This window comes from Hippoglossus stenolepis, chromosome 3, assembly GCF_022539355.2.
Source record: "Hippoglossus stenolepis isolate QCI-W04-F060 chromosome 3, HSTE1.2, whole genome shotgun sequence".
Lineage (NCBI taxonomy): Eukaryota > Metazoa > Chordata > Actinopteri > Pleuronectiformes > Pleuronectidae > Hippoglossus > Hippoglossus stenolepis.
In genome coordinates, this window is record NC_061485.1 from 6,422,550 (window position 1) to 6,442,240 (window position 19,691).

At 43.6% G+C, this 19,691-nt stretch overlaps 1 protein-coding gene across 7 annotated transcripts in view; it reads right to left on the reverse strand.

Annotated features, from left to right (window-relative positions):
• The window catches only part of ephb2b (eph receptor B2b), a 123,605-nt gene that overhangs the window by 23,447 nt on the left and 80,467 nt on the right, over positions 1-19,691 (reverse strand). For all 7 annotated transcript variants that reach the window (XM_035152128.2, XM_035152130.2, XM_035152126.2 and 4 more), the window contains exons 4-5: positions 16,536-16,691; positions 13,751-14,086 (exon numbers count right to left, since the gene is read on the reverse strand). In XM_035152128.2, coding sequence (XP_035008019.1) covers positions 13,751-14,086; positions 16,536-16,691 — 492 coding nt within the window. The remainder of the gene's footprint in view (positions 1-13,750; positions 14,087-16,535; positions 16,692-19,691) is intronic.

A 19,691-nucleotide genomic window follows, 5' to 3' on the forward strand; every position in this document is an offset into this window, starting at 1 on the left:
TAGAACTATTCTCGATTAGAATCAAAAAACTTCACTCCACTTTTAAGTAAACAACTTGTAGTGGATTTAATGACTCTTGACATCATGGGTGGCCCACTAGTTTTGCAAAGCCCAGTGACCTACAACTTTGCACATTCTTTTTAGCGCAGCCATGAGGTCAGAGGGGCGTGATCACCTCACGTCCTCCAACAACCATTACGATTAGTTCAGGGTGCCGTGGGTTAGTGTAAAGCTAAGAGAAGCTGAAGATAAAAAGCTCTGTCTGGGGAGCATGGCACAGCCTGCGGGCCTCCGAGCTGGAGCCTCTCTGTGTGAGTGTGAAAGGGTAGGCCGGGTAGGGGAGTCAGTGAAGGAGGGGTGCTGGCCAAGATTTATGGACACTGAGCCCCACGCTCATCCCCTACAGGGCCCATGCTACGCACACATGCAGCCCTCAGCCAGCAGCATAGTGGCTCTCTGGAGTGTGAGCAATAAAGACACATGTCTCTCCACCGGCACGCGTTCTCTATGGAAAACCAACTGACTGGAAAACTGCAACGCCTCTATTATCAAAGATTCTCAAGCTGCATGTGTGCTGCAGTGGAGGCGCGTTGCATGAGCTGCGATCCATCCAAAAGTTTACGTTTAAGTGTAAAACACAATTTTACAGTTGCTGTCCCTTTTTAAAGTTATAATTGCGTAACTTTCTGAGATTCAGTTAACAGTCACCTGCATATGCAACAGTTCACTCGCTAGTGAAAAAGAGAGTGACAGGTACACAGACTAGAAAGAGGAAGAGAAGTTCACAGATGCAGTACGAGCAGCTGAAACTATGAGGTTTGACCGTCTGCGTGAACGGTAAAAACTTTATAGACTCAAATGTGCGAGAGGAAAAGACCGAGAGAGCATGAGGCAATTGTGGCAACTACAACTAATCAACAGAGCAAAACACAAACTTAGAGAACTCCTATGTAATGATGAGAAGCCCCTCAGTTTACCTGCACTCCAGGCAAAGAAACTTGGCAGATAATATAGTGTCTGTAAGTGACCATGGTGACTCAGCCATCGATAAAAAAGTCCTGTTTATAACCCGACTCATTCTCATCAGCTAATCAGCTAAGCCTTGCGTGCCCTCCGACCCAAACAGAAGCATCCATCGGAGGCAACAAATTACGATGTCTCATATAAGCCGTGATGGTCAAGGGTCTGAGTACGTCCTCATGTGCTGCTGCCAGCGGATAATAAATGGATGTTCGGTATTTCATCTCAGCGAAGCACTTACACCGTGATGGCCTGTGACTCTGCAGCTCACATACATCACGCCTCTTTTCCCGGAGCCGGAGGTACAACTATGTATACAGTAAGCAGTCAGGCCACCCGTCTGAGGAATCTCCGCCATCGCACTGTACTCGCTAGTTTGTTTGCAGTCGCAGGACGACAGCCTAATAAGGCAAACAGTTACTCTAAGGGGAACTCACGAGTATCCCATTACGGATGTACATATATTCAAGACTGCCACATGGCCTGTTCCTGCATAGCATTTCCATTAAACACACAGCGCAGCCTTGCCTAGTAACCCGATACAGGGCTGGAGAAACAAAGGCAGTTCATGGATTCATGTACAGAGGATGGACACATGCCAGCATGAAAAAGCTGTTGGAGGAGAAACACTGTGGTGGACAACTTCCAGACAGTCGGGTGGCAGTCGCCATGTCTGAGCTGGAGATAACGTGTGGTGTGTGTAAGAAAAGACAAAGTGAAATCACGTTAAAGAGGAAGACATGACTTTAAGTTCTCGGTAATTAAAGTGTCGAAACCTTTGGCCAGAGGAGAAAAATAACAATTGAGCTGTGTTCTGCGTATTTCAAGTCAATTCAGTCCAACGAGTTTGACGTTCACCCAATTGACTGTGGAATGCGGTGGTATACACCGAGGGAACATTTCATTGCAGTCAGGCCTACAGCACTGAACCACACATGAAAACCATTTTCGTACATCTAATTTATGAACCCCGAATCTACAAGTCTCCTTTGTGCTCCGAATCTTTAAGTGTACCTACATGTTCTTTTTGCTCCCTCAACTTAATCTATAATTTAAGGGGCTGAGTAAACACTTGGTTTTCACTGCGTCAACATCGTTCACCGAGTTATGCCACTAAATGCATGTTGTACTTGTTTCCAGCCTTTTGCTTTGTTGTTACAATAATTATTTTTAAATCATGTGGATTGCACCTCATTTAAGATGATTAGAAATTAAAAACAAAGATGTAAGGAGGTTTCCTGGTTGTTTATACAATGCGAGGCCAACTCAACTCACGCTCGCAATGTATGTCAAGACAGTTTTCACTTTCTCTAGATGTTTTATTTATAGGTTTTTCCCGATGAACGCTCTTATTCATGTTCTTAAAACTAATGAAGCGGTTGTAATGACAAAGACAGGGATTGTACGTTTGTGTAATTAGATTATATGGCTGAATTGGAAAGATAAATGGCCTTGATGAATATGTTTCTAACAGCAGTATTTATTGAGTTTCCCATATGGCACAGAGGAGTGTGAGAGCAGACAGAGAAGTCTCAACCATGAGGAGGGATAATGATATTCACAGCAGATAAACTCTATCTACTAATTCCACAAACGTCTGTCTGTCTGTTTGTGAAACGCAGATCTCAAGGACCATTCATCTAATCGGCTCCAAACTTGGTCTGTGTGTTCCTAAGGGCCAAGGGAAGTGGATTATTAAATTTGGTGCGATTTTGACAAGCGATACTTTAAATATTAATATTATTTGAATAAGCAGTCAGTGGGGGAGGAGCAGCGGTCCACAACTTGGTGATACTGGTCAAAATTCTGATAATTTTGATGATTCGATTATTTTTATTTCACACAGACATTGACAGGTGTCGCGGGTACTGATCTCTGTCATGGCAGCAACATTCAGTTATTTTGAAAAGTTGTGAACTTGGGTATGAAGGTTGTGTCAGTTGCGTAACCTCTGAAATAGTGACATGCAACGTTTGAAAAAATTAACACCAGTTAATAAATCATTCAAACTTATATAAAAGCCACAAATAATGAAATAATAAAAGCCACAAAATTCTGTTAAATTTGCTGAAAAACGTCGACTACAAAATCTCAATTTTAGATAAACCAGATAGGTTGAACACAATTCTAAAAAGCACTAGCCCACAAAGTCCAGCACACAAAACAATGAAAAAGTGACAGTATATTATAGGTTTGTGTGAGAAGAAATAATTGTGAAGTGGGTCCAGGGCATTACCACAGACCAAGCACACACACAGACATGTTTAGAACAGGCACTGCACAGGCACCTTTAATCACCAGAGCATCTCTCATGTCCAAACCAGAGCTTGAAATGCATCAGTGACAATGATCATTAACGGTGAGGTCTTCAATTTCTCTGATGCAATTTGCCACGTTGGAATTTACTCTTTTTCTTTGCATCACTTCCAACAGTTGTGAACAGATTGGGGTTTTGAATGTTTTGATCTCAGATATATACCCGGGCCTGCACATCGCTCAAGGATAACCAGAGTGGCAGTCAAATTAAACAGTGAATACGCTGGGCCCTTGGGGAGGAGTCCGCTTATAACTTTCAAGGTTGTATATCACATTGCTTAATTGTGTGAGGATGGGAGTCCCCAGCTGTTGTCAAAGAATTAGGTTTCAGATCCCATATTATTCCTAAGCCTGGGATCTGATATGAAAGACGGTGCTTTGGAGTCTATTCCAGCGTGAAGCTCTGGCCTTGGCCCAATAACGCAGAATACAAAGACTCAATATCTCTAATAGATGGTTTACGGCCATGTTTGAACACCTACTGACTTCCCTAATCAATTAAAGACGGACTTAACAAGGATATTTCCACTCATTTAAATCCAAGATGATTTAATGGGCCTCGCTTTTGCTAACACACACACACACACACACATATAAGTGAGGCTTTAATTCATCCCATCATTTTATATATGTGTTGTCTTTTATTATACTGCACTCAGGGGCTGCTCTACTCTCTCTTGAACCATTTACCTGCTATGAATGCTTGATTCCTGACGTTGCTCTCCATTACCGAGCTCAGGACATGATGGGTGTTTTTTTATTAAGCAAGGCTCGTGAATTGTGAATGGGTGGAAGCAGAGTGGGCTCAGAATCTTTATGTGCAAAAACACCCTCGTCGGACGGATGTCTCCGGGTCCCTGAGGAAACCCACAGTAAACGGTTTTCACACATGAGATGAAAGGGAAATTAAAAATTTTCCGAAAACTGAGGCGAAAAAAGAAATGTGTGGAACACTCAGGTGCGTAGAGCACGCAGGAGGAGGCAGGACATGACGTACCGCTGCAGCAATCGTGATTTTATTTACAACGGCATTAACAACTCTTAAATGTCGTTAACTTTCCAAGTTGACATCTTTGACGTCTACTTCTACATGTGTGGCTCCTTTTTTTCCATCCTGAGAGGTTTGTATTTTTTGGGGGGCTTTTTTGTTTTCGCATCCGTTGGGTGTTAGAAACATCATCAACCCGCCCACTCGCTCGCTGTGAAATTTTCCTGCTGTTTTCTCACATGGCCTCCCCTCGTGTGCTTTTTGTGTGTCCGGAATTCATCTTAAATGTTATATAGAGCCATTTTTGAAGAAGCAGAACCGGCAATGATTGAAAAAACCCAGAAAACCCTGTAACTTCTTACATCTCACTTCTTTTATTGAAAGCAAGAAATAATACCACCACCTGGTTTGAAACTTTTTGGTTTAGTTCTGCTTTGGTCAGTGCAGCTTAGAAAAAAGGAAAAAAGTCTCTCTGACATTTGCTGGCACATGAATCATGCTTCTGAGAAAGTATACGTTTAGTGCCTTTTTATCTGCATCTTTCTAACATCCCAATGTGTCTACAACCATGTGGCTCTGATCTGATTAGAAGTTCTGGTGCACAGAGCAGAGCTATGATTTGGGGGAGGATGGGGGAGGTAGCAAGAACAGGTCAGGGCTCGTAAATCCCTTTTCCTTTTCATTGTAAAAATCAGTTTCTCCACAGCACAATCTCTCCCAAAGGGCCCGAAACAGCTGGTCCTCTACTAGGCAGCCTCCCAAACAGGCTGCCACCGCTCCACTCTCTCAGTCTGCCGTCCATTTATGAGCGCCGCATCGAGCCGTCTTAAAGGAAGAGGCCCATATTTGCACGTACTTTCAGCCCGCTGGCAGTCTGCCCTGTTTCCCCAGCTGCAAAGGATTGTGGGTTTTACATCAATAAAGACTTTCCAGTGTAGTAAAGCAACGAAAGTGAGATTTCAGTTCATCAAGCTTTAAACCATCTGCACTGGAAAAGATTGGCGGACTATAATACACCCATATACACACCATAAGCTAATTCTAAAATAGGCACTTCGGGGGCTTGAGGAGTTTTCACTTGCTTGCAGGGGTTAGGCTTTAAATCTGAGCCAGTCCAGCAAATCTGCCGACAGGGAAGATACAAGCCAGATAAGTATGTGTAGAGACAGTGCTGCAGAGGAAATGAGAGACCTGTCTTTTGTAACCGCTGAGCAAACTGTCATACCATCGGAAAACAGTATGGTACTTCACAGATTCTCTGCTGGCGGGTGGTACTGACAACCCTCATTATCTGAACACTGGAGCCACATGAAGCTTTGAATGATATTTGAACAGTTCTACTTCTTCACTGCAGTTGTTAGAAATGTTAAGGATATTTGGACTTTGGTTTTCAGTGGTGTTTAATGATGTTGCTTTGAGTATCCTGAAATTAGCTGGTTGGTCCTGAAGCAGCCAAAGAACATCTTAACGACCCTTCTCCGTCTTGATAAAAGTTAACAATGAAAACAGCCGGGAGAACAATGAAAATGTGTCTAGATGTTTATCATCTTAACCAAAATCTCCTATTTTTTGTATTGGGTTTTTAAAATGTAGTTTAAATTAGAACGTCGATAAAATAAACGAAAAAAACAGTCGTAAACAGTGTAGAACATGGTGACAAATTACAATCGTTCTTGAGAGGGTTCTTTAAATACACAAAACATAAATAATTTTACAAATCACAAACTCAAAAAAGCCATTTTTAAATGAATCCCTAACTTGTTTCCCCCCCAAAGCTAAAAATGGACTAAAGAAACATTTCTGGTTCCTCAAAATACATTTAATAAAGAATGTAACATTAAAGTTCAATTTAAAAACTCTGCGAAGACACGCAGCTCTTCCGCGGTCATTTAGTCTCTGGAGACCGATTTGGGATAAACAGACAATGTTTGAGCTGTTGGCCACAAGGATGTGGAATGAGGGTTTTAACTCACACAGTTTTGGGGGGGGAAACTGGACTCTGTTTAATCAGCAAGCTGCTTTTCAGCATTTAAACAACTTCCAAACTGGCATCTGTGAGGAGAAAATTTCCACAAACCACAGAATGCATGTCAATATGCTACAATGCTGGAGCGGCGAGTGTGGGCGGCAGTCTTCTTTTTCCCTGATTTGGTCGAATGCACACAAATATTTTGTTTTCTTGAGTTAAAAGGTTCGTTGGTAGTGCAACAACAGTAGAAGGCTGACATGAGCTGAACAGAGCGGCGTTTTATTTTACCAACGTGGCCGTGTGTGTTAATGTGCCAAGAGCCATTGGCTACACAATTAGGAAAATAGGAAACTATAAGGCACATTTACATTAAACAGTTTATATACGGTGTACATTGTACCTCTGGCACAATCATCCCATTATTTAACTATTATTTTTAAGCATTCATGGTTATTCATATCCAACAAATATCCCTAATTCCTCTTACCTAACAGCTGCATCGGACATGTTTACAAGCTACATGATGTACAAATTGCATGCATCACATCCCCTCCGGTTCTATTCTGACACATGGCAATGACGTTTGGCTTAACATTGGAATCACGCTCATCTAAATAGGTACGAGGTTTGCCGCAATGAGTGGCACACAAAAGCAAGGATTATAAAAGATCATCTCTGCTTATAAAGTTCCTGACCCCAATTTACACGTAAAACCTTCGAGGGGATGAAGCTGGATGAAGATCGCATGATTGCAGTGATCTATGCGAGTGAATCGAGGCTACGTAAAAGAAAAAAAAAAAACGAGGCATTAGTGACATCCGAGTAGGAGCAGGAGGAAGGCAGCATGGTGGGTGCAAACCAGAAACTCCAGACAGTGGCAAGACGGTCGCTCAGACAATGACAACTCTGTTTTTCAGCTGCCTTAAAAGGAATAATAAATATTTAAGTCACCGCAGGAATTTGAAGTACGGAGGGTGTTTGGTATCATGTTTGGCAAAGAAGACGGGGGAGAAAAGACAGGCTGAAATATACATAAAGGGGTCGGGCCATTGTTTTATCACAGATCCATTTTCTTAATTAGCCAAGTTAACTCCATAAAGTTTATAGAAATAATAATAAATTCAGTTCTTCTCGGCTCATGACCCCTTTTTGCGTCATCACCTTTATTTATGATCTTTTACTGCGTTATCCCCGTCGTCGTGATCTTGCATGTAAAGAGTAAATAAATGACTTCATTAAAGCACAGTAAATTATTCAAGCTCTCCAGTATATGCAGCTAATGCACTCAAAAATAATTAATTGTCTGTTCGCATGATGTTCTCTTTTACAGCCCACTGGGCCAAGAGATTATGGCCTTTTAACCTACATTCATATTCAGGTGACGTGCGTACACTCTATTCCCCCCCCCCTCCTCTGCACAGACTTAAAGCTGCACGTCTGAGATCCACAAAATGTCCGCAGACAAAAAAAAAAATTCCAATGTTACTGAATGATTTATGGACAAAAATCAATTAGTTAACTAATTTTGACATTCCATATGCTTAAACCCCTCAGGGGGGGGTCATAAAAAAAAATTCATATTGCATGCATAGGTTATGTAAAGTCATCTGATGAAGCTCACTGTCACGGCTGAAAGCTACTTACAGCTCACTTTATCGCCAAGCTTTCTATGTCTCACTATATCTCACTCTGTCCCTGCATGTATTGCTCGTCTTGGTCGGTCTCTGTAAGCAGGCTGTGCCGTATCAACAGGAGCATGAACGCGGTGCACGCGTGTGGTTGGCTGGCTGTCGACCAGAGCAGCCCTCTCTCAAGGCTCTGTCAGTGCCCGGGCTCCAGGTGCACGCTGAGGCCTCCTGTCTGTCTGCCCGGCTGACCTACACTGGCAACCACCATATGTGCCCTTCTTAACACCTTCTGTCACTGTCACGCCGCACGTCATGTACACTGGTGGTCCCTGTCTGACTCTCTGTCCGTCAGCCTCTTTCAGCCCACATCTCTTATCGCTCTAATGTAATAAGAGTTGTGCCGATAGTGTAGCAGGCGGAATTTTCCCCTGTGTAACTTTATTGGAAAAGAAATTCCAGTTAACATTGACACTCACACAATCTATTTTAGGTTTAGTCATTTTCAACATTATGATAACTTTGGCTGCCGGGCGTCACTATATCAAAACAATAACAGAAGACCTAGTTTGATGAGGTCGATGGGATCATGGGAGTTGTTTCCTTCACTACCATTTCTCTTCCTATATTCTTCTTGGTTCGCTTGTTTCCTCTGTGTGTTTGTGCTTTATACAAAGAGCTTCGGCGACAGAACATGCAGCAAACAGAAATGAATAACTGTGATTCATTGTGAGAGACAACACAAACAGAAGAAGGAGAAAACAGCCGACTGGCTAACAGCGTGTTTTTCCTTCCTCATAAGACATTTGCCGTGGAAGTTAAAGCAGTAGACACAGGTAAAGTGGATATGATGCAATCAAAAGGCGACCAAAACCAGCTTGAATGAAACTTTGTATTTCTCTGGATATGAAGATTATTGTAAACATTTTGGGGGATGCAAGTACGCAAATCAAAATTTGTATAATGTCTTTTTTTAGACATGTTAATGAATTATATTGTATAAACTTGCTATTGTATCTTTTAATGTAAGATTCAAGAAGTGGGTTTTCCTGTTCTATTATTTACCTCAACTGCACCTACATTTAATATCTACAGTTCTGTGAAACTGTACAAATAATTCTGCTGTTTGAATTAGGAGCACAATGCCATCCATTGTGTACGAACCGTCTCTAAACCAGTTCTGTTGCATAGATTAAAATGACTCTCGATGAGACAGGCAGATAATAAACCACCAAAGCCATGTCTTCGCCATGAATGAGTCACTGAATATGTTCTCCTTTTTTTTTTACTGGTGTCACTGTCCTAAAGTCAACAGTGTGGTAGTAGGCACGTTTGGCTGGCTGGTGTGTTGACACATTCTGGCAGTCCTACCTGGCGCTGCACCAGTGCTTTTCACACCACGGCCCAGTGAAGCAGGAGAGTCCCTGGTAGCCTGGTTACAGTAGACCCGGGGCAATTTGGACAATAATTAAGTCATAAATCTTCCCTCGACCATATGAAAAGGCTGCACCCGATTACACCCCCCCCTCCAAGTAATGTGGTTCCCTGCCACAATCAGCTAGTTCACCTGATAAGAAACCAATCCAGGGCCTCTGCTTCTCCATGGCATTAGTCGCAGATGCCACGGCTCACCTTGAGTTAATGAAATGCCTAAACAAATATGTCCTCTGGAATCTACCAACCACTATGGAGTGCAATATAGCTTACACACACACACACACACACACACACACACACACACACACACACACACACACACACACACACACACACACACACACACACACACACACACACACACACACACACACACACACACACACACGTGGTATATGGAGATGAGTTTTATTTGTTGTGCAATGCTGGATTCTCTCAGAATACTGATGGCTTGCATTTAGCGGGGAGATAATCTCTCTTCTATGCACTAAAGTTGATGATGCAGCTGCTCCACAGTAAACTATAGAATAACTGACAGTCACATTACAAGTTAGCTTATTGGTTTGTGGCCTCATAATTTCAACCAACAGCCTCATCTGTATACAATAACTGTGCATTAGTTGTATGATAAAAAAGATTCTGCTGGCTTCATGCCACACGAGTGACATATGGTGATGACTATAATTTCCACCAAAGCCCTTGGTTAATCAGAACCATGCCATTTTAATATGAATGGCTGCTTCAGCACAGGCTTGAGGGGTCTCACCTGACATCAGACGCATGCTGACGTGTGTGCAATGTGTGGGTACATATGTACACTATGTGTGTGTTTGCAGTCTGTCGATCCAGACATGTGTCAGGCTGCGTGAAGACAAAATGGCAGAATGTAGTGCTGAGAATCTATTAAAAGAAAAAGCTGTGAGAAAACACTTGATTAAAACATTGTGGTGGGAATGTGGTTTGAGCAGCAGATGCTGAGCCGGTCCCGGACACACACGTGGCTACCTCGAATGACAGTAACACAGAGAAGCCCTCATTTCCTGAATGAGAAGTCAGTCCCACTCCCTCTCTCAAACCAATTTCATAAACAAATACATTAAGAATAAGTATATGTCTTAAGTCCATATGTTTAAAATATTGGCCTCAAAAAAATGTTAATAATACTAATAATGTTTTTTCTATACTTTTCTACTGTTCTCATCACTTCTCAATGTCAAAACCAGAAGTTTAGTCGGTCTCTGAACACTTTCTCCCCTTCGCTGTCTGTGGCTCTCAGGGCCCAGGCCCCATTCATTCATACTGAAGGAGTAAATCTTCACAAGCAGGTCACAAACACACAGTAATTTCCCCAGGAGCTTTCTAAAACAGTTGGGCACTGTAATTTTGGTGAATGTCAGCCAAACACAATTAGCTTGGGACTCTTTTCAGTGGCGAAAAAAAATAATCCACATCTTGTGCCCCATAATGAGTATTTACAGCAGCGGAATGATGTATGTGGAGGTGACTTAAAATAAACTACAGCACCTATGCTCGTGGCAATGAGTCAACATGTCAGAGTGAGGTGATGTATGTGCTTTTAATAGGTTTGGACAAAGATGGAGCTCTGTGGCACAGAGGAATGAGCTAATGAACGTCAGGCTTCTGGTTTACATTGAAAGCTTGTTAATTCACTGTTGGTTTGGGTCATTAAGTCATGCAGAGCATTACCATCCATCACCATCTTTACTTCAGCTGCTGCATTGTTAAATGCTTTCAAATCTTAAGGATTACTACAAATGCCACTTTGCTTGCATCTGTTTTTTTAAGAAGGTGACAATATAAGTACTGCAATACATATTATATTTGCCCCCCCACCCCCTCTTGGTGTTACTGTATGTGAGACCTTTCACCACTCTCTCACCTGTCAGACCCAGTTAAATCACTGGATCACCAGACACACAATGGTTTCCACCATCAGTCCCCGACAGAAAGCGTCCAGCTTGCAACTCTCTGTCTTGCTCCCTCTGCTCATTTAATGTCGCACAGAGAGCAACACTTTATAGGCAAAGCAAAGCCAGAGTAGATTGCTTACTTGTGACTCATTATTATAAAAAAAAGGGCTTGGAAGCGCATTTCAAGGCCTTTGAATATCCTACACAATACAAGTTTTGGGGGAATTAGTCATATGCTTATAAAATGAGCTTAAATGCCATTCAGCACGCCATCTCCTTTTGTGTGGCATTACAGTGTGTAATCAAGCGCCGCACTTTCCAGGGCAATCACGTCCTTTATCACAGAGGAACTGTCGCCAACCACCTACAGGGTGGGAGGATAAGCCCTGTGGGTAATAGAGTGTGGTGGGTGCTTGATTGGATATGGAGAGTGAGAAGTTTTGCTCCCATCTCACACCATTCTCCGCCTCTGCCCCCACCCTCCATACCAACAAGTCACAGCCGAGGACGGCAGCGCTCCACACAAGAAATGAAACACTTTCACGCCGCTCACTTCCAATTTACTTATTTATCTGTTGCTTTCATGGAAGGCCTCTGAGCCAGTGCGAGCTCACCAGAGTGCTGATTGAGACACATATCTGTACACAAATATTTCAAACGCAGGTTTTTGTTCTTCTCCATCTCACGCTCTCATTCTCGGTGTAAGAGGGAGGCGCAGAGCTGCCTGAGGTAATTAGGGGTGACATGATGTTTATGTAACCTCCAAGCCTCACAAACCAGATGCAATTATGGGCTCCTGGTCCCTGTGACCCCGGCCCTGTTGCGTGGCACCGCAAAACTGCAATCCCATGTCCCAAGAGTGAGCCTGGTTTTCCAGGGTGACGGGTGGGGGTGGGAATGGGGGGAATGGGCCAAACAAGAGTTGAGTTCTTTTCACAGCTCCATCTGACAGGAGCTCTCGCCGCCTAATCCAATGTGACGGGCACTTCAGTCGAGAGGGCGCAGAGTCCCCCAATTTCCGCCAGGACCCCTCGGCAGGGGAAGCAGAGAAGCCAAAGGGTTGGGGTGGCGTACTTATTGTGGCCCAGTGAGAAAGAGTGGGGCAGGGGCCTCATTACAACGCTTAACTGCACTCACAGGCCCTCATTAACCCACCACACCAGTGACTCAAATCAAAACAGACAATAAAAAGGGGTCGCCGTTTGAATAAAGGCCTCCATTTTAGCGTGACTTGGAGTTCCAGCATTGTAACCACGGTCTTTATGGAACTTTTACACAAACAGAATTTCTGTAAACACAGACAATTGTTACAGTGGCTGAATTTAAGTGAATGAAACTCCTCTTAAATGTGTTCATCCAACTTTTACACACTTCCTGCTTCAATGCCGACATCTGGACATCTGGGAATTCCAGGGGAAAGTAATGAGAGAGTGAGAGGGTAGCTGAGAAAATACAATGTCCTCTGTAATAAAAGCACAGTTCTTTAGGTAGCTCTGTCACAGAAGACTGCCCTCAGGTGGAGTAGTCTACTTGGAGAGTTTTCAGGCTTAAAGTAATTTCGGGAGGGGGGAGGGTGGATGATGAGACGTGACAGGCACATACATATGTTGTGAATGGGATGCAAAGCCCGGTGCAGAGATAAAGCCGGGCCTGTATTCCCGCCCCCACTCATCAGTGCTCGGGGAGCAAAGCTTGGCACGCCAAATGATGCCTTTCATAAAGACAATTAAAGAGCAAATCAATGCTGCAGCCTCAGTGAAATAATTAGAGATGCGGCCGACTTCAACTGCAATCAAGTAGTGAAAAGAACGCAAAGCTCCAGTGGCTTCAGAGGAGAGAGGCTGAAGGAGATTCTTAAGTATATTTACAGAAAAGTCATGAAGGTTACAAGGGCACTTTTGTCATAACGCCTACAAACACACAAGAATAGAGACCTAAAATCTTTAAAGCGAACATTTGAATTCACAAAGTATCTCACATAAACTATACACTCTGCCTAATACCTTGCTGTTTTCTAGCTCTTCAAACGTAACACCACAACCAGGTGGGTGGAGGAGAATAGAGCCGTAACCACTGAACAGTGGATGAAGTGGAGAGACAGCAGCTAGCCTCAGCGAGCTCTCAGCTCCACAGTCTGAAAAACACAGTGATGAGGTCACACTGTAAAGACCAGCGGGCCATCACATTCTGTCTGTCGCATTGTCGACGGCACTCTCCGTCCCATTTTAGAGCCCTTAATCTGCATACATCACCACACAGGAGAGCGAGAGAGACGCCGAGTTAGTGCAGGTCTGTGCACCGTGCATTATGTGCTTGTAGAGGAGTGAGTGTGATGAAGAGGTACTGTACACCACAGAAATAGACGGAGGAGAGGAAAGAGGAGAGGAGAGAAGTGGAGAGGAGAGAAGAGAAAAGCACATGGGCAATATATAAAGTGGAGGGAAAGACAGATGGGCCCACTTACCAGCCTGGTTAGTGGTAATGTTGACAGAGGCATACTGGGGGGAGAGGGGGCTCTGATCTGACACCCCGTTGACAGCCTGCACCTCAAACGTGTACTGCGTGTGGGCCAGCAGGTCACTGATGTAGACCCGGGGTTCTGTCAGGCCCAGCTGACGGGGCAAAAACTGAACATTGTCCCCGCAGCGGGTGCAGCCTCCACGGCCTCCGCCGCAGCTCTTGCAGATGATGTTGAACACCACGTCCTCGCGGCCCCCGGAGTCCCTGGGAGGCATCCACTCCAGCATCACAGAGGTTTCATTGACAATGGAGATAACAGTCTGAGGAGATGAAGGGACAGCTGGAAAACACAAGAGAGATTTGCTAGTTAAAAGAGGAGCAAATTTGGATCTGATAGATTAAAACCTAAACCTAAACAAAAAAGAAGGAAAGACAAGTTAAGGCGGACTGGGTGTGGTCTTAGGTCCTGAATGTGTCTTGAAACCGCAAATTAGGAGCAAATAAAAATAAGTCAACCCCTCTCAGTGCATTTGTTTGGAGCCAAATGTGATTTGCAGCTAGAATGGCCCTCAATAGAGAGCATACCTCCACCAAGGCCCAACAGTCCCTTCAAATGCCTGATTCTTTTCATCAACATCCATTAATAATTCTCTGAAATCAAGATAAATTTTGAAAAATGCCAAATATCAACCAAAAGTATGATCTCTTTGGTGAAAGTGATGCAAATTTGAACTTGAGATTATATTAATTGTATTCCATAGCCTTTAATGTAATCTATACAGCACAAACACTCCTATGAGTCACAGTTTAAATGATGCAATACCTCTGCATGAACTACATTACATCGCATTGTTCTAATTTAATGATGGAAGCTGCGTCCTTGATAACTGAAATAACCTCTACACAGGGGGAGAGAAAATCCACAAGTTCACTCGCTTCTTTGAGGACTGAGCTGACTGCGATGTGAGCTGGCAGCGCCTCTTCCCTCGGGACGTCCATTTACACTCTCACTCTCTCTCTCTCGGTTTCCATGCTGGTGTCCACTTTGTCAAGTGTTTTCTTAACATCTATTCTCGACAATTTTCTCATGCAGCTTCGTATAGAGTTTCTGCAGCAGAGAGAAACCCACTGTTTCTCCTACCGAGGCATTCTGAGCAGCTCGGCCTTGAGGGGTGGAAACTTTCCACATGGTGCTGCACGGTGAGTGACAGGCCAAACAAACAAACAATGAGAGTTGTTTATCTTCATGTGCACCTAATTATGGAAGACGTATCCCTCCAGGACTAATGAGATAAACAGTTCCACTCCGCCCACAACATCCTAAATTCCAATTGATAACTTCGTATTTAACCTCCTTTTAATTGGAAGCAATTAACACACATCCGGCTCTGGAAGGAAGCCCATTGGAGCGCCCTTCTTGGTGTCTCATACATTGGAAACATAACTCCTCCTTGGCATCTCCTTCATTGGAAGGAGGACTGATACACCCCCCACCATTAGCTGTCGGGAAGCTCTGATGGGCCCATTCCCTTGCTTTAATCAGGCCGGGCCCTGCTACGCTTAATACGGGTGACGTGACGCCGCCGCTTTCTCATTCACAACAGCTGCTCGACTCCCAGAGCCGGGCTTATGCAAATCTCCTTTGTTGGAAACCATCAAATCTTTTCCCTCCTCTCTCCCTTTCAACACGTAGAGAGAGAGAGGAGAGCGAGGGAAAAACACGAAGCGAAACGTTGAAAGGCGCTCCTTTTCTCACTCACCCCCCGTTTTGTTTTAGTAAGACCACACTCTATGCACCGACCCTCTCTCGCTTCACACATACACACACACACACACACACACACAACACCTCTCTCTCGCTCTCAAATTCCCTCTCCTTCATTTCCATCTATGTGTCTTTCTATCACACTTTACCCCTCCCGCGCTCACTTCTGCTTTAGCCTATCCTTCTGTCTCTCGCTCTCTGTCTCTCAACCTCGGTGTCAGCCTCAAATTCAAATTCTAATTCAAACAGCTTCATTGGCATGACAAGAGCGAGTCTCGCCCGGGCCCATTCTCCGTCCCTGCCGCATCACAAAGCGCCCGCGCCCCGGCCCAGTAACCTCTGCACTGGCCTGGAGTACGGGCTGTGTGATGTTGAGGAGGGGCGGCCGAGCCTTGTGTGTTGGGTCAGATCTGGGGACAACCACACTATGGGCATGTCAGCGTTGTGTTCATACGTGGGACGGCTCTGACAGGGTTTTTCTGTTTGGTATAACACAGACTACGACTGCACTTTGCTCCCAGGGTCTCATCTGCTGCGTTGTGTGAAATGCGTTTGTGTCAAAGTGTTCATATTTGAAATTAAAGACTTTCTGACAGGCACTGAACTCCAGACATTTTCATGAACTTTGCTAGAGGGGCTGTATGTGAGAAAACAAACACAATAGAGTCAGTTGCTTCGGATATTTTCTGGAATTTTTCCTGTTAGCATCCTATGAAAGGGTAGGGAAACTGAGCCCATGAGAATACAGCATGAAAATGTAAATTCACAGCGAGCGAGTGGGCGTGTTGGTTGCATTTCCAAATGCGACAGAAATGTAACTGGAAGAATACAAACATCTCAGGATGAAAAAGAGGTTCCATACAGGTTGGAGACTTGAAAAGACGAGAGAGCTTTTGGCGATAAAGGCCGACACCCTTTCAATACATGTTCATGTCTGAAAGCAACTTTTGTGAGTGTGTGTTCATGTCTGTGTCCTTGTGCGAAAGCTAGAAGTCTAATGTAACAAGCTTAGTACGATACATACTTGTGCACGGCATCTGGAGCGGGTCGGAGTCGGTGCGATAGTATCCGCTGCGGCAAACGCAGTTAGTGGCGCCTTCGCTGGTGGTGCGGCTGTTGATGGGACACTGCAAACAGGGCTCGTCTCCTTGAGTCGGCTTGAAGAAGTTTGACGGACAAGCTGAAAGATAGAGGATAAAAAAAATCGGGATGAATAAATAAACACAAAAAGAACAGTGAAGAAAAAATCTTTGCAGGAAAGACTTTCACGATATAACAGCAGGAAAATTCAACCCTTAGGTAATACAATAAAGGGAATAAGGCTACAACTAACAACAATTTTGCTTGATTAATTACTTTCATTTGATTAATAACACATTTCAGTTATTAATCTTCACTTTTATTTCCCTTTTGAGATGTGGTAACAAGAGAAGCAATCACGTGAGAATGAAAACAACACCAAAAACACAGCCGAGTCCAGCATGTAAATATATATCAGAGCAGCCAGACATATAAATACACGGCAGTAAAGCCTTGCATGTGAGGCAGCCCTCTCTGCAGATACGGCAACATGGAAACAAGTTGTAAGTTTGCTTTGAATTATTCAACACGCTCTAGTTGCCTGAGAAATCTCTGAAGTGCCCTGCTTTCTGTTAAGAGCCCTTTTAAGGGGGTTGTCTCTGGAAACCTGGGAGGAAAAGTAGCATTCACGATAAAGACAAAGATGAACACATGCCGCAGCTGCCATCAAAGTCTGTATATGTGCATCATCTGTGAGTTTGGGTGGATAACAGATTGTACATCAATCGTCGTGGTGATGAACAAACTGATTTAGCTGTGTGTGAAATCCCCTTATGCTCTCCTGAGTCACATTCCACCTAAACTTTCACTGCTGAATTTGTATTTTACCCTTTTTCCAGCATTTGCTCCTGCACCATGTTTCAAGAGCTTTTTTTTTCTATCTTGGGTCAAACCAGCTACAATTTTGCTTCAGGTAATCCAGCTCCCACCTGCTCCCTTGATACAAGGGGGAAATGCAGCTGTGTGGAGACAGAGGTGTTGGAAGCTGAGTAACATGAAAAATTCACACACGGGATGCACAGCGTCTCTGAAGCTCCAAACCCTCAGGTCTGTCTGCGCTGTTGTTTTAAGTAACGGTATAAAAAGCATCATAATCTTGTTGAGGCCGATGAAAGACAAAAACAAAGCTTCTCCATCCATTTCTTGTTCTTGTATATTTTTTATTATGTTTGAATTTAATGTGGTGGCTTCATGGGAATGTTTTCTTTTATTAAATCCACTGTAAAAGCTGATTTGGATTATTATTACATCCTGTGCTTGTATTATTTAAAGCAACTCGTCTCACTCATTATTGGAACAGCCTCTCCCTAGGTTCCGAAAAACGTACTTATGACACAACTGCAGTTTTCCGCACTATAAAGCAATAAATACAATAAAAAAAAAATTCAGCCATTATTGCACTCTGAGGCTGTTTCTGCAATTACAGCTCAGCATCTGGAATATGGAAACATCTGCAGCTGAGACTCCCATTTAAAAGAGGGCAAATCGCAAAGCAGAAATAATCCGCGTCCAGTCCCAGTGTTTATATTAGACAGACGCATCGCTGAACTCAGAGACCCCACAGGCCAGGGGCTAATGCTCTTTTCCTCTTGTAACTCAAAGTACATTACTCAGAGCGTTCACCTTCTAAATCTGCCCATTGAAGAATGATCCTGCAGTCGGGATGAAAAAAATACTGGATAAAAAAACGAGAGGCGACGCGTGCGCAGAGGAGCGAGTAGGTTTAAGATGTGATGAAACATTGCTGTCCGAGGCAAAATGCCTATGACAATATAGAATATATTTAATGTCAATCACGACTGTGATACCTGGAAAAAGACGACTCAAGCTGTATCCCCTGTTAGAGAGGAAAGTTAAATTGGTCAGCAAGAGTTAGTTGAGAGTGGGCATAAAAAAGTTTTCATTACAGGCATCACATATCAACTAGTTCTGACTCCAGCAACAGGAGATAAACTATAACAGTAATTTCTATCTTATTTTTTATGCTAAAGTGTGTCAGAAGCGGTGCAAGTTTGCAAGGCAGCATAATTGTGTTTCTATAGTTTTATTTTCATCATCACAAATACCAGTGGCAATGAGGGTTACTGCAGGAAAGAAAAAAGGAATCTCATATATCTCCTCGCTAAGTATTCGCTTTGACATGTTTTTCTTTCTCCATGATTGATGCGGGAAAAGGTTCTGGGTACGGGGCGAAACATGAGGCCTGGACATTCACACTGCCAGTCAACAGCCTCTGTGAATGAGGCCCAGGCAACAGCTATGTGGGGAATTGGGATTGAACCTCGGCGGCACAGTGCGGTCTATGGGAGTGCGGCGCTCCGAGGAGCAACTCCAAAGGAGGCAGCATAAAGAGGGAGCGACGAGGGGGGGGGGAAGAGAAGTGTAAAGATGGAAACAAAAGAGACGTGAGGGAGAGAGGTGGGGAATGGCTGCGATTGGGAGTTTTTCAGCGCGTTACTGTGCCCACAGTGAATGTACGTGCTGCAACAGTATGAGGACTGCGCATAACAATCAGAACAATGGCTTCAAAGTCTGCATGGGGAGGAAAATAAAAAAATAAAGTTATTGATAAAGCTGCACGATGTCTCGGTGCCAGAGTGGTTGTACAATAATAATCAGATGTTGGATAGTCCACCGGTGGGTAATGCAAATTCCCCCGCCAAGTACCACAAACATCCACAGACACGTTTCTCTTGGCTACTGTAGATCTGCTCTACTCAGTGTGAAAATATTCAAGACATGTTTTAGCCAAAGTCTGTGTATAAAGATGGATGATGCGTTGCCACTTCCTCCTGAAATAAAGCAAAAATATCCCTGATACAAACGCTGCCATCTTGCGCAGTTGGAGCCAACGGAGCTCCATCCGCGAGGTCCCGTCTACACATGCACCCGAACAATCACGAGTCAGTCGCAGCTGTCAATCATAATGTGTATCCCTATTTTTAAAGCATCAAATAACTAATTGAAACCAAACTTGAAAAATGTTAAGTATGATAAGAACTTTACTTAAGAATAATGAAAATTATTTGATATGTACTTGTAGGACCTGACCTGTAGCTAGATAATTAAAACTTACAGATAATCGAAATAAAAACAAAAT